This window comes from Stenella coeruleoalba (assembly GCF_951394435.1).
Source record: "Stenella coeruleoalba genome assembly, chromosome: 8".
Classification (NCBI taxonomy): Eukaryota; Metazoa; Chordata; class Mammalia; order Artiodactyla; family Delphinidae; genus Stenella; species Stenella coeruleoalba.
In genome coordinates, this window is record NC_137154.1 from 26,491,781 (window position 1) to 26,508,342 (window position 16,562).

Below are 16,562 nucleotides of genomic sequence, written 5' to 3' on the forward strand. Positions count from 1 at the left end.
CTTTAGGAGAGACCCATGGACTGAAGACTATTTGGCAAGATTCTAAGTATTTGACTTTTGCTTTATGCAACTATCTCGCTATTCAAATATATGCTTTCCTTAAATTTCCTAAGTAAAATGCAGTAGGAATTAGTATAAAAAATAGTGCAGTGTGAAATATTAGACCTTAAGTTCAATTTATAAAAGGACGATTTTTTTATAGAAATGATTCAAAGTCAAGGTGTCATAAGATATTTAAAAGTATCTCTCAAAGAAACAGGATTCATTTCATGTAATGAATTACAAGTTTAATATCTTAGGTGTTGCTGACCATACAGGAACTTTAAGATATGTAATAGCCAAACATGAATTTACTCTTCCTTGCCAAGAGAAGCACTGATGTTCTGCCAGCCAAACTCACAGGAAGCATGTGAAATGAACACAAAAGCAAACAGGCCTTATGCTGCCTAAGGGAAAGTCAGCAAGATGGCAGCTTCAATCATTTGGAATAATACTAAAGCAGCCTTAGGCTCTTCTCAGAATGGAAACATGTCACTATTGCTGCAATATTCCAACAAATCAGAGTGCAGAGAAAAGAACACTTATGCAATCACGTCCTGGAAGGGCACTTTACTCAACATTTAAGTGGAAAATAATTATAAAGAAATTTCAGAAAAACTGTAGTGAAGATAAATGATGCAGGGAAAAATGTTTTTTCTTTCAACACGCTTAATAGGTTTTAAAAAGCTTACCACTTAGAAACAATTTCCTTTTATTTCCTTTTACATTCTCCTTAAGGAATTATTAATGTAAAGACAAATTTTTATGAAGCAGTAAGTGAAAAGTTTGGGATTCAATCTGCCAGTAAGAAATACTCATTCCCTCTCCCCCCCCAATATAGTACTATTACTTTGGAAGTTTGATCAAAGGGAATAAGCTTTCACAACATTTATATAGGAAGTTAAAAAATACTTCAAATATTTTGGGAACTTACCTAATCAGTATACTTTTAGCATGTGTCTAGTCATGTAGCCATCTTTGGTCAATCATCAAAAAATCAAAGGCAAATTGGCATGACTCAACCCTAACTTTAATACCGCATGATTGTGTCGTGTAAGCTTGTTTTGTGTGAGAGCTGCTGTGGTTTTAGCAGAGAGATTAACAACCGGACCTAAGCTGGCCTCCAAACCTTGCCCTGCTGATGCCTCAAGCTCTTTGAAGTCTGACCATCATACCTGGCAAAACAACAGTGGGAACTAGGATGGTGTCAGATCTAATCAAATTGTTCGCTGCAGCATAGCTAACTATGGGTTCACTAATTGGCCCAATTTCGGATTATACCTTTTGCTACAGATTCAGGACAATAATTTAGTTAAATGATGTTTTTTTTTTCTTATCTCTTCTAATTAAGATTCCAAAGTGGGAAGAAATAGGATTAGACAGAGTCTCAAAACTGTGTTCCCTTTAAGGTGGTATGCAGTTTTGATAGGCTCACTATGACATGTGAAATATATAGAGCATAGTAGTAACCCAGCTTCTGGAGATTCTGTGAAACCTATATGACATTACTGTATGTCTACATCACTTGGGAATTAAAGTGTAAATATGGGGATGATAACATAATGAACATTAAAATGTGAACAGTATAAAATGATATTTCTACTGTTAAAGAATGTCAATTTGGGTTTACTTTTGACAAATGATTTTATCTATAAGAACAGATGTCTATGTTCCACTTTGGTTTTCTTTTTGCTAACTGCAGTATATGTGGGATTTGAAATACCAATCAATATTTGTGGAGGGCATCATTATCAGAAAAGGTATATTTGGACTACATGGTTCATGATACTACAACCTAATAATGCTCCTGAGCCAGACATTTGTGTTTCCATTTTTTAAATTTTTGTGATACAACTGTGAATTGACATATAAGTTAACTCTCCCTTCCCTCTACCTCTAGATATGGTAAACATACAGTCACCTTTCTACTTCTCATTTAAGAACTAGAAAAGCTGTTAAAAAAGTGTAGGGGAGTAAGGAAACCTAGGACCAAAGATATCATGCAACACTCTAAATTGTCCAAGGTTGTCACAGTGACTGACACCCTTGTAGTCTGCAAAAGTTTATGCTTTTCTAATATGTAAAAATTTCAAATAATTCCATTGAATCATATCAAGTATACTGTAGTATTAATATAAAGCTAATCTATATGGATGGCATATACTATTCTGGTCTTAATACTTAAGAATGAATCTACTAAGTGCATAAAAAATAATAGTTCCTTAATAAATACAGGTTGATCAATTATTCTGTGAGAAAAAGTTCTTGGTGATTGGAGAGGTACTGTGGTCCTGTATTCTGAATTAGGGGCAAAGTATGACAAGACAACCGTGAATAAAGTTGATTTACTTTGATTTTCTGAACGTTTAATATTCATTTAGCATACAAACCCCACACAGATATGATATTTATGATACTCACTATTTTTGAATCAATTAAAAGCCTACATAAGTATTGTTTATCTTTATACTGAAAATTTGCAGTGAACGGTGAATGTCTTTTGTATATTCCAGTATACCCCAGTAACCATACTTTCTGACTTGAACATAGAAACACTGAATCTTAGAGCTAGAAAACTGTCCCATCACTAAAGCAGAAACCTTGTTTGTAACAACCTTAATAGGGTCTGCACCTAATGTAGTAATATATTATTATTATTTATATTAGAAAATTAGATTACTAGAGTGTGTTAAGATATGACCAAAATGAACAATACAAAATCAAAACAGCACAATAATCTTAAATGCAAGTAAAAATGCTGCTCTTATCATGTCATCAAATTAAATACAGCTACATTTCAAATCTTACCAAATCTCTTATGTACTATAATTACATCATAATTACTAATATAAACAGAAAACTGGTTAATGATGATCCCAACATCAGAGAAGCAAAAATTATAGAAGCTGAAAAAATAACAAATCTAAGTAGTTATTTCATCTTGGAAGTGAAGCTATGTAACCAAGTTATACATTTAGAACTTAACTGAGAAGGTAGTGTTTATAGGTCACTTGACCAGTGGAACTTATATAATATTTATAGCTGTATTATTTTGGCTATTCTTTAAACTCCATAATTTATCTATATTACATATATTTCAGCAGAGATTTTATACCTACTAAGTCTGTGACCCTTCTTAGTTCTGGGATAGATACAAAGATGAAAAAGACATAGTTTCCATATATTGAGTCTATTATTATACCTTAGTAAAGCCTTTGGTTATAAAATATTTAATCTCAATATAGAAAATATAAATAAGCCAGAACAGTGCCAGGTACACAATAAAGGCTTCATAAATGCTAGCTATGATTGAATGGAGCTATGGTAAGGTCACGAAATAAGTAGTATATTACGGTTAATCAGATATGCTAGAGAATTACTATGTATAGTTTACAAGGATTATCAACATTCAAAGAATTGGAAAGTTATTTCTTTTAACCTGAAGCCATGTTGAATCAACTATAAACTTTCTCTTTTACTTATTCAGAATGCATGCCAGGATTTTAGTGTCATTACCGTAGATATGATCCTGCTATGGTTTTTGTAGAGGGGCTAATTTATACAGCTTTATAGATGATGAATACTAAGTATCACTAAAAATTAACTGTGATTAGACAAATGCTTCCACCTGAATCTGGACAATACTAATACATGCTGCAAAAAGGGAGAAATATTCTTTTGCCTTCTCCAAATCACTCAAAGAAACTAGAGATTACTGGTTAAAGTTGCTCTACCTGTTAGGGGCCCTGGGTGGCTATTAGTAAAAACATATTCAGTTTTCATATGAAAAAAGGCAATGATTTAATAAATCAAAGAAAAGGGATGCTAAAAATAGAGATGAGGGTTTTTACTTGTTTCTTTTGCCCCTTGTTTCCACCTGTGCCACATTTTGAGACCATGTTACTCACAGTAAATTCCCACATGTAACAAATCTACCTGCATGGAATCAGAAAAGTTATTTTTGCTTTACCTGCTAAACCACCTTTCCTTCTGAAAGAAAGCCACGGATTCAATATCTGGTATATTATAGCCTCAGACTTTACAGACTAGTATAGTGTACATCTCCTTATTTTTTAAATATCAAGGCAATTTAAAAAAATATTTATTTGTTGTGCATATCAAAACACTGCCACTTGATGAAGGAATCCTCTTGTTTCCACTGCCCATAATATATCACGAAAGACTTGCTATCTGTTTCCATATGCATCTTATAATGTACAATGCTACATTTAAAGCACTTAATCTTTCATGAAATACATGATTTTATCCTATAACTTCTGTTAGGTTTGATTCTTTAATTCACATTTTTTTCTAATCACCAAATTGAATGTTATGGTATAAGTAAATAAGTTATTTAGAATATGTTTCACTTATATTTCTATACTTAAAAGAAAACATATTCATTTAGGTTATAAGCCAAAAAGGTAAAAGATTTGATCAACTTTATTGAATATTAACTTAAAATAAAGAATAACCACCTACTTGTGTTTTGTTTTTAAATACTGCTTCCAAATCATAGGGTGACCAATTATAACGGTTCTCTTAGTTTAAGATAGTGGGAAGAAGAGAGAGGAAATGGAACAGAAACCTAGATCTTTTACCAGCTCCAGTGGTAAAGTGTAGTAAAATGTAGTCACTATTAGAACCTAAAGTTATTCGAAGGAGAGGTCCTACTTGACATGTAAGTCCTTTATTTCTACTCCTCACCCCCAAAATAAGACCCAGTTTGTGTGTGTTGTGTGTGTGTGTGTGTGCGTGTGTGTGTGCGTGTGTGTGCGTGTGTGTGTGTGTCTGTGTGAGAGAGGGAGAGAGAAAATAAACATGATTCACGTTACTGTGCTAACCATCTTCTCTGGGTGCAATATTTTTTTCACTAGGGAATCTCCTTGCTTAGTGTGTATGGTGACAGACATGATACTTTAGACCTGGTTGTCAGAATACTCATCTTGGGAGAAAGGTGCCACATGGAGAAAAACATTTTATATCTTTCATTAAATATATAAATTTCACCTAAAAGAAAATGAGGAGGCATGCTTTCCTTGTGATGCTAACAACTATAACTTTATCCCTCTAAAAGCATTAGCAATATTATGGTAAATTACCCAATATTCTGTCAGAAAAACTGAAACACTGTTGAACAATTACAGTGTTGGGTTCCATTTCAATGGTTCCTTTTGAGAACTAAGGCAAATTAGCTCAAGAATCACTATTTCTACACTCTCCTTCTTTTGGCTTTAAGTGGCTTTTGAAGGGAGCATCCCCAGATGAGAAACTTCTAACACTCCTGCAGAGATGACCTGCTTGAAGAACTGGCTGCCTGATTAACTATTAACTGCTCTCAATAGGATTAGATAATTAAGGACATTGATGACCATTAATTAGGAGGTGGGCACATTAATTTGTCACTGGATAGGGCCCTTACAATGATTTATAGGTTAGTGCCACTTGCAAATGGGAAGGGAAAGAGAAAAAGAGAGAGCACCATTAAGTTACCTTATCAAGTGGCCAGCTAAAGAGGGCAGAGGGTCAAAAAAGGGCCAGAGTGGTCACTTAAGGGTGAAGTCCCAAACACCAAAGCAGTGCCAAGCCACATTGACCATCATTTGACGATGAAGTTAAAAATATGCTAATTTATTGGTGGCAATTCTCTCTTTTTATGGTTTCAAGCAGTTAAGACAAGTGGCCTGCTTAAGAGCTTTTCATTTGAAAAGAGATTAAACAAAATGGTTTGTCAAGGCTGCTTGGCTGTTTTATGTCTTTGTTAAAAAAAATTGCACCAGTGACTATACTGATAACTATCACATCACCCAGAAGCCATCTCTCTCTCTCTTCTGAGCATTTATTTCATTAATAAATACACCAACTTTAATTGCTTAATAGTGCTATGTTCATTTGCTCTTTAGCAAGATTAAGTTGAAATAAATCTTTTGCACTACTACTTTCTGTCACTATTGATGGCATAAAGGTCACAAAAAAAGTTTAAGTTTCTGTAGAAAATTTACTTAAAGACGCTGGTGTAAATTATACTTTTGTTTTATTCAGCACGGAAAGAGGAAAGGTGATTTCACTAATAGTAAAGAAAACTGCTTTTAGAATGTAGATAAGGATCTTCTTTTCTTAGCCATACACAATTGTGGGTAGCATTCACACTCCACACACAAATAAGCACAGCTCATTAACATTTAATTAAACACGCTTTTGAAAGCCTTGGAAATATGCACGTCATACTTCTCATGTAAGTTTGGACCTTACTTTTAACAGACATTTAAAACAAAATGATTTTTGCTATACTCTAATGATATACCATTAAAATAAAAGACAAAAAAGGATAGTCTAAAAAAATTATTCTGTTACATCAAAAGAACTTAAAAATATTTAGCATGAAATATCTCCTATGAATTTCATTAAAGTAAAAGAAAAAGAGATACTATTTACCTCAAGACTGTGACTCAAACATAAAAATTCTCTCTTACCTCAATGGTGAATAGCTTCCTTTTTAATTTAAAAGCTAAGTCTTTGACATCTGATACATCATAAATCAAGTTATTAAGCTGAGGAATCTGCCGTATGTGAATCAAACCTTGTGAAAAGAAAATTAAAAAAATTAAAAAACGCTGTCATTGGATGCATAAATTAAAGAGTCTTACAGCAGAATTCTGTAAATTTACACACAAGCATCCTCCCCCTTTTAAAACTGGAGCTTACTACCAGGAGCAATGAAGCAAATGGTGTGATTATACTCAAGTAATCAAGCAGAATAAGATAAACAGAAATCCTTGTGCGAGGAAAACTAATTGCACTTTGGTACAGAAGTACAGATGTAAAGAAGGATCTTAATACTTGTCAAAACTACAGCCGGTTTGTGTGTGATTTTCTCTTGTATTTACAGTAAGCAAATATGGCTATCACCTTGCATGCTGCCCACGGCACCACTGAGTGATCTTTATTTTATTAAATGCACCAGTAAGCAGCCAGCAAAACAAGCTTATGGGTTACTGATAACCAGTGAAGCACTAATGAAAAGTATTTCATTTTATGCCTTATTAATGACTTGAACAAACCATTGAAGAAAACTACATTTCAGAGCACACTCTAGGATCAAACATTAACCCCCATGCCATCCCAAGACACTCATTTCTGTGGCATGTTAGACCTTTATGTAGCTGTTATAAGCTTTGTAACAGTGCTAGGTAAACCGTGAGCTTTGGCCTCTTGTCAATAGAAACACTTGCTAATTTTTTCTGACAAGGGCACTGGATGGCTTTTGTGCAGCTTAATGCAGTTTCTGACTAAACTCGGGGTCATTTGCCACAGATGAAGACATGGAAGATTCTTCAGCGCGTCTCTCTGCCTGACTCAGCCCATATTTAAAAATTACCATCCCAAAGACACTGATCCCTCAACATGGGGGAAGAAGGGAAATCCAGATTCGAACAAATTAGATAAATCTTATTTACATAATTGCTTCTCTAGTATATAGTTTTGTGCGTGTGTGTATTTGGATGCTTAGTAATGTATTATTGTTAGCTTAAAAGGGTCAACCTCCAAGTGCTTAACTTTAGAAATGGCCCCTTCAAAAATAATTCACTAAAATATCTGACTTAATTTTTTAAACTTAAGAAAATGCAAAAGGTGTTATTAAGAAGACAGCTTTTACATACAAATTAAAAATATCTCATACAGAGTTATTTAGTAAAATATATTAGAAATAATCACACCATACTTCCACTTGCACATTTCTCATTTTAACCTTGTAAGTGCTTGTTTGGCTAACTGTTAAATCAGGAGGCCTTACAGAGTGAATCAATCATTCATCAGGTCCTTCTTATTAACAGAAACTTTACTTTTCATCAGAATCATCCATTAATCTGTGGCAAACAAAATTGGTCAATCCAGAGATTTCAGCACAAAAAAATCATAGCTTTTCAACCCTTGAAATGTTTCAATCAAAATAATATTTTTTTAAATATAAAATATGATTTTACTAAATTTATAAACTCATAGCACTTACAAATGATACTCAGATATAACTTATAAAGATAATGTTTAACTTCAGTTGTTTTAACATAAAATGTAAATAATAAATTAAAGAAATAGTTTATCCAGTTATAAGATACATAAATCCTGGAGATGTAACGTGTAGCATGGTGACTACGGTTGACAATACTGTATTGTATACTTGAAAGTTACTAAGACAGTAAATCTTAAAAGTTCTCACCAACAGAGAAAAAAAAAGTGTAACTATGTGTGGTAATGGATGTTAACTAAAATTATGTGGTAATAATTTCTCAGTATATACCTATATCAAATCATTATGTTGTAGACCTAAAACTAATACAATATTATATGTCTCAATATATACCTATATCAAATCATTATGTTGTAGACCTAAAACTAATACAATATTTTATATAGTTTAATACAAATTTTAGAAAAAGAAAAAAAGGGAAATAGTTTAACCTTAACAGTTCTCTTCCTACCAAAGCAATAGTAATATATTAAATGAATTATATAGAGGGTTAATTTGGGCATATACCACATCCACACTTATGCAATGATCATGAGGCAAATTATTTTATTTGTTGTTCACAGTTTATATTTTATTTATTGTTCACAGTTTATATTTTCTAGCCTTTTATAAAATACTCGATTGTTAGATCATGCTATTTTATTACTTTTTTAAAAGGTTTTATGCCAACTCTTTAAAGCCCTGGTGGTCATAAGTATCTTATAATCCTTTTGTTGGTAGCCTCTAGAAACTGCCACAGTCCTACAATCACAATCTTACACAATCTTGTAGCAGGCTTCAAATAAGCTATTCAGTCTTTAGACTAAGGTTTTCCATGGAAGTATAGTAGTTCCACAATAATAATAGCAATAATTAGTATTCATTCAGAATGATAAATAGGTAAAAATTTAGTATTCACCATACTCTATATTCAGCTTAGATCTAAGATAAGCATAACTACTAAACTTACCCTATTGAGACAGTTCTATGTAGGAACTTTTATGTTAAAAAATCCCCAAGTTAACCAAATGACTAAAATACTATTAAAAGTCAAAAAATATAAGGAAGAAGCCTGATTACTTGACCTGTGTTTATACTAGGGTGGTAACATTTTAAAACTTGCTAATAACTCTAACAACAAAATGATCAAAGAAAAGTCCTAATATAATAAAAGATGTTTACTTTCTGAAAATGTGATTGACTAAGACTTTTTAACTGTAATACAGTATGAATTTTATTTATCATACAGCTAAGCTTTGTAAAGTATAAACCACTATACATAGCTGTTATTATTAGAATTTATATAATATTTATTTCTAACATGGTTAATAAGTAAGACTGATTTCACAGCAACTTAGGGACAAAATGTACATCTGACTGAGCCATGCCTTAGTATCTGGGTTTGACACCTTTCAAATAGCTACTATGCTTCTTAGTCATAATGTAGTTTGGTGACAAGCTGCCATGAAAGATTGGCCAGGAAGGAAAAAAGTTTAACAGATATATTAAAAAATAAAATTCATGCTACATGACAGTAGATATTATGACTGGACAAGATTCTTCCAGGCAATTGGCACATGCCCTTTCCATTATAAAGATGCTGCTTACCATGATAATCCTTATATAATGGGTTGGTTTCTTTCTCTGAACCAATAAATGATTCCAGACCAACTACTGTATCTGACAAGTTTGTAACACGAGCAATAATTGCTTTATTCTGTAAAACAAAGAAACAAAACACTCATGTTATATTTAAAATACACCATCTAGACAATGTCATTATGCCATCTCAATGACAAATTGTAGAGAAGATAGACTATCAAAATGGAGAAATAACTTAAAAGTTAAAGCTACCACAGGTGGAAAACTGGATGAAAAATATGGCCCATGTAGGTATGCTATTCTAATTTGAAGAGCTGAGGGGGCATACCTTAGTTTTCATAGAAAAATAGTTTTTCTCTTGTCTTAAGGGGCAAGGCTACCTTTATTTTCATATACTATTATTTTTTCAAATTACCTTTACCCAGTGCCCATCGGAAAATCTGATAAACATCAAAATTTAGAAGCAGTACATAGTACAGTATAATGTATAAGGGAAGATCCCGCTAACATCTGTCAATTGGGACCATGTCCCAGCCTTATAATAGCTGAGGTCCTCTGTATCATATTAGAAGCATGGAAGGGTCCAGCTAAGAGTCTGCAGCATGGCCAGCTCTGCAGTCTTCTATTCTCTCTTTCCAGATGCTGCTATTTGACTCTGTAATAACGATAAAGGCAAAGAAAAGATTGTAGATGACCAGCACTAGACTAGTAGCCTACCCTCTCCTTCCCAACACAACCAGACCTGAATCAAAAATACTGCTGAACAATACATTATAAAAGATGTCACATTTTAGATAGCAATAGTTCTAAAATACCCAGAATTTCATGGCTATAAAAAATATAATAATTAAAAATATAATCACAATAATCTGCAGGTTTTCTTGAATTATTTTATTTAATAAAGTTCAGTATTCCTTATAACTCCTGATAGGGTGATAGGTTTGAAAACTATTTTATAGGCTATAACACCTTAGAAAAATATTTGATCTGAAGATCAGGATAAGTTGAAAAGATTGTTGTTTATAAAATTTTATAATTTTGAAACTCCCATTTTATACACTGATATACCATTTTAAAACTAATCCTTAAAAAAAAGCATGGGAAATGTAAAACGGTCAAGACAATTTACAGTCTCATGTTATGTCCCCTGTTAAGAAAAGTCCAAATACAATCAAATATGTTCACTTTCTGAAAATGTGATTGACTGTTGAGCTTACTGGTATTCCTCTGTTTAAGTTCTCTTGTAAAGATCGCATAAGAATGAAAAATAAAAGAGGGTTGGTTAATGTTAACTGACTTGGTTTGAAATACACAGTAGCCTCTGTCACTAAACATTATGCTGAAGTGACTAGTTAACTCACATCTAGGGCAGTACTTTGCAACTCCTCTGTAAGTAGAAATGCGTGTTATGAAGAGAATATTACAGCCTTTGAAATAGTGCTCTTAAAAGGAAGCAGCAAAAGTAATTACCCTTAATTGTCTTTAATACTTTCAATCACGGGGGGGAGGTACCAAGAATAGAAAAACGAACATCATTTGGAAATGCCTATTTTTTCCAAGGCAATTTTTCATTCAATGGTGAGAAAATAATCCAGATTGATCCCTTACTTTCAGTTCTATGCCACAGGGGATGGTCTTACTCCAGGAATAACAGGGGTTTCAAAGGCCATAAACATGCTCCTCTCAATATTTCTTTAGCCAAAGACCATTATATCGAGCTCATCCAGGTTGGGTTTCAGCCAGTTATTCTTCACCCAAACAAAAATGTCTGCCAGACATTCCAACAGCTGGGAGACAGTTCACAATGAGTCAACTTGAAAATGATTCATTGTGCTGAGTACTGAACAATGTTGGGGTGGGGGTGGGGTATGGCTGAGTTGGCTGTAGAGGGTGAGAACAAGTGGGAGATGAAGAATAACCATGTGGTTCTCCCATTAAGAAGGATCTTAGATAACAACCAGCAGACTCTTATCATTTCATTTTTAGGATAAACTCAACTGGGAAGAGTACTCCTGCCATGGACCCTCAGATGAACAAGCACTTATAAAGGCTACTGACAATATTTCTTAATCAAAAAGGTCAGATTTCCTTTTATCTATAAACAGAAGACTGAGTCTTTGTATCTAAATATCTGAATTTAAAATTATAAAAGTCAATTTTTGTTACGACTCAAATATCAGGATTTCGGTGATATAAACTAGGGCTTATGAATGACAGAAATTGTAACGTTTAAGTATGGAATTAGTCTTCCATTCTAGTAGTATATAAGCAAGGTCCTGTGTATTTAAATGGTCAACATGACATTTATTTCAAAGAAGGTTTCTTTCCTTAATTTAACCTTAAAATTGACTAATAAACCACTTAACATCCTGTAATATTTATCTACATTATAAGTCTTTTTAAGGTAATTTGCGGGAGATTAAAAATATCAATTATCCACCTTGCAGAGGAAAACTGATGAATTAATATAAAAGATCCAGACAGCCTAGATTTTAAAATCTCAGAAACTCATACATATATTTCATTTGTCATATTGCTAAGCTCCATAGGTTTACATGTTATTAACTACAAACGAAATTCTATCTTAAAAGCTTCCATGAAGTATCAGAACAAGAATGAACTTTTAATCATTACCATAATATAAGTTACATTTAACGGTGAGCTTACTGCTTTCTGCACAGCAATTCTAGAAAACAGTTTATGTAATGTGGCAAACCAGATTAATTGTGAAAGTTGTATAGATATCTGAAAAATGTCTATAAAATAAAAAGCACAGGAAATTATATAAGAATAACATCTAAGTTTCTGAATGAGATGAATTTTATCCTAAACTCATTCAGTCTTACAATTATTTGTAGGAGCATAAAAGATATTTGGGCATGTAAAGGTGCTTACTCTTTTAAAAGTTCAAATAGTGTTACAGATTACTTCTTTACCTCCAAGATTCATAGGGAACGTGGTATATTGATGTAATCGTACCTTAAAACCACTCTTGTCAAAATGTCTTTCAAATCATAATATTAATACTAAATGGTCTTTTAGATAAAGGTAGGTAAATTTACTTAAAAGAATCTAAAATTAACTGCTTTTAAAAATCCTTAAAAGCATAATAATCACAATTCACTTTAGGAATAATGCACTATGGACAATAAATTGTCTTATTATAACCTGCAATGTTCAGAAAGCTTTAGCATAATGATTTTAGCAGAGGCCTGGAAACTGGAACTTCTATATTCTCATCTTAAGAGATTCTAAGTGTTTTTATGTTATTAGCCAAGATGCGAAACCTCTTTAGTCTACAGTATATGTATGTAGTTGGAAATGGAGAAGTAAAGGTATTTGTGCATCTATTACTTAGACATAAATTTTGAATAATTTTTGTGTTAAATTTGAAGTTGTTGCAATATAGTTGCCAATAGGAATATTTGAGTAAGGACATTCAGGATTCACCAGTATGAGTAAATTAATGGTTACACCACATGCATGGCATAATGACATCACCCAAATATATACAATGATACTGCCACTCTTCCTTCCTGCCCATCTGGATGTGAAAATCTAGGATGACTCAAAAATCTTTCTTATACTAGGCAAATCGCCCTTCAGTCCTGGGTGAAAGTTGTCAGCTCTGGATAGTAGCCAAGACATGACTAGGAGGGAAGCCAGGAGAGAGCCAGGGTCCAGGAGTTTTAAGAGTTTGCTGGCAATCCCAAATAGCATTGTATTAAGTTACATAAAAGGTTCTTAAAACTTTCTGTTGTGGTGTAATTTCTTAATTAATTACTTAAATTTAAATTATGTGAAATGATGTTGCAAATAAAAAAGGCAAATCGGAATGTCCAGTTGACTACCTTCTTACTCCAATTTTAATTTCACAAAAAACTTCACAGAGTTTTTGTTTTGATTGTTCCTTGTTTGGTTTCATAGAATGTTTCCTATTTACTTCTACAGAATGGTAACCTCTTTTTATTAGGATATGCCAAATCCATTAAATAGATTTTAAATAAAGGAAGGTTAATTTAATGCTATTTTCCAGTTCAAATCTCATAAAGCCAAAATTAAGAACTTTGTTAAGAGATAAAAATTCAACTACTGCCACAGGAAGCTCCCTTTGTTTTCTAATGAAAATAGTTGAGATACCTATTTAGAGTAACCAAGTAACAATGAGAATATATCAAAAAACTCTGAATATTTCCTTACTTACTTGGACTTAATTACCTCAACAATATAAACGATATAGTTTGTACCAATACAATATATACTTCCAGGAAAGATTTTAACAAGATAATTAAAAAGTAATTAACCAATCACTTAACTATCAAGAAGCTTGAAAGGAATAAATCAACTGACATAAAGCATTTGTGAAACGCCTCAAATTAGAATCAGTTCTTGGGTTACTCAATAAGAAAGACAGCAAACACACAATATGAAGGGTAGAGCTCCATCTGAGTATGGCACGCACATCAGATTTGGGACTACAATAGCACAAAAGCACTATCAAATTAATATTGAAAAGTTAAAGAAATATTTAAATTACTTTATGTTTGACCCTACTATGTGAAACGATGTGTGTGTCTATGGTGGGGAGGGAATCACCACAAGAAAAGCAAGTATTCTACTTAACAGCTCAAGTTATAACAACATTTTTTGAAAAATGATATTAGAAACACAAACATACCACAACTCATGACATTTTTTTTTGTCGTGTAATAAAAAAAACAAACTTGAATGAAGGGATAAATCTAGGGATATTTAATGAGGTATTTGTTTTTCCATGCTTATTAAGTTCTCTATTCAATTGAAATCAAGACTATGAAATAATAAAATTAGGGCTTCCCTGGTAGCGCAGTGGTTGGGAGTCCGCCTGCCGATGAGGGGGACACGGGTTTGCGCCCCGGTCCGGGAGGATTCCACATGCTGCGGAGCGGCTAGGCCCGTGAGCCATGGCCGTTGAGCCTGCGCGTCCGGAGACTGTGCTCCGCAACGGGAGAGGCCACAGCAGTGAGAGGCCCACATACCGCAAAAAACCCCCAAAAAACAGTTATACAGTTTGTAACTTTTTACATGCCTTCCCTCACCTTCCCAGAGTTGTCACTTACTTCTGTGGATTAGACTCTTATTTTACTAAAAAAAAAAATTGATAGTGGGGAGATAATTATATTCATAATTAATTTTGAGTTTAAGAAAGAATATAATTTTATCAAAATTATACTAATATATATTAATAATAATATTAACCTTAGTGAAGGTATTAGATTAAATCTTTCCAGATTTAATACTGAACTTTATTCAAAGTCACATACAATTTTAAAATATGGAGGAACTTCTGTAAATTAAAAAAATCCTAATGGCAACACTCTCTCAGTAGCATTGTATATTGATATTCATGTAGGGAAATCATAAAACAACATATTTCGGTTCCTTTTTCTAATGTTTAAAACATATCCACAAAGAAGCTAATGGTAAATATACCTACCTCAAGGGCAAAAGAAATTGCTGAGTATGTTGCCAAATACCAAGATTTTTACTAGGATTAAGCAATGGAGCCATATTTTTTGTTTTCCATCTAATCATACACTTGTTATTCTATATTTTGGTATGAAAATGTTGGTTTCTTAAAATTGAAGCATTTTTTAAAGAACACATGATGTTATTTTCAGATATATTATTTACATTTACCCTGGTCTCAAATACTACATGCTCTGCAGAACATTTGTTTACATCAGTTTTATTTTTTAGTAAGTTATTATATAAAACATTAAAAAAACTTACAATTCTGAAAACCCTTATAAATGGACTGAACAAAATGCTGTAATGAATAGGCTGAACAGAATAATAGCAAAATATTCATAATTAATTTTAGGCAGTTTTAATAAACTACACGTCATCTAGTTTCATATTATAGAAATTATTCCCATGGAAATTTACTTGTATTTTAAAATCTTTTATGGGTAACTTCCTAAATCAGAAATTTGTTGCTCACTACTTTATACATGAAACCCTTAAAATGCAACTCGCAGATGTCCAAAAGCTCACACCCTGCCTGGAAAAACGACTGCTAATATCCAAATATCAAACAGAGCATCCAGCTGATGTTTGCGATGCAGTGGTAGGTTAAAGATACTAAAATTTAAAATCAGCTTAGAATAATCCCATATTGAGTATAAAATTATAGCCTGTCATCAGGAACAGGCTGACAGAGCCAGGTCCAGATGGGAGACTGGCTGCGAAAAAGGCTGAGGCAGGTGGGAATATGATGGGAACCTGACGGAAGACAGGACTACTCCCTCTGCTGGCAAGGTTCTCACCTGCTTGAATTTTTAACTAATGACTAGCTTTCCTTCAATTATTTAAGATATAACCAACAAATTATGTAAGGTGTTCCTTTTTTAGTTGGCTGTTCTGTGCTTGCACATTTTCAAACTCATGGTATCCTATTTTTTCACCAGATTAATTTCTCAGAGATAATAAGGATCCAATGTTTCACCAGGAGGTCCAATTATTCACTTATAATTTAATTGCATCATAAGCATAAACAAATGTAGAATTGCTTTTATAAATATTAGGTCTTTAAAAATTAAAAATGCTTCTGATTTATGTTTGTTGATATACATCTCTTCTGGAAGAAAAAATTTCTTGGGCTACAGACTTCGGAATCTCTTTCTCAGGCTCTGCATAATGTCCCGTAATGAAATAATATAGAAATGAACCATATAAATCAACTATACAGGGAACAAGGAAACAGCATGTCACAGCAAAACAGCATAGATGTACAGCGCCAAACCCATCTGATAATCTAATGATCTGAGTTTACAGATATTATGTACTAATATATAAGAAATTAAGAACTAATGTTTACACAAAAATTTTGTTAAATTTTACAGAAAAATTATTCAATATTTGATTTTCAATG

At 32.9% G+C, this 16,562-nt stretch overlaps 1 protein-coding gene across 1 annotated transcript in view; it reads right to left on the reverse strand.

Annotated features, from left to right (window-relative positions):
• ELP4 (elongator acetyltransferase complex subunit 4) overlaps nucleotides 1-16,562 on the reverse strand; it is a 244,312-nt gene that overhangs the window by 124,984 nt on the left and 102,766 nt on the right. Inside the window, exons 8-9 of the mRNA XM_079930693.1 lie at nucleotides 9,656-9,764; nucleotides 6,513-6,619 (exon numbers count right to left, since the gene is read on the reverse strand). Coding sequence (XP_079786819.1) covers nucleotides 6,513-6,619; nucleotides 9,656-9,764 — 216 coding nt within the window. The remainder of the gene's footprint in view (nucleotides 1-6,512; nucleotides 6,620-9,655; nucleotides 9,765-16,562) is intronic.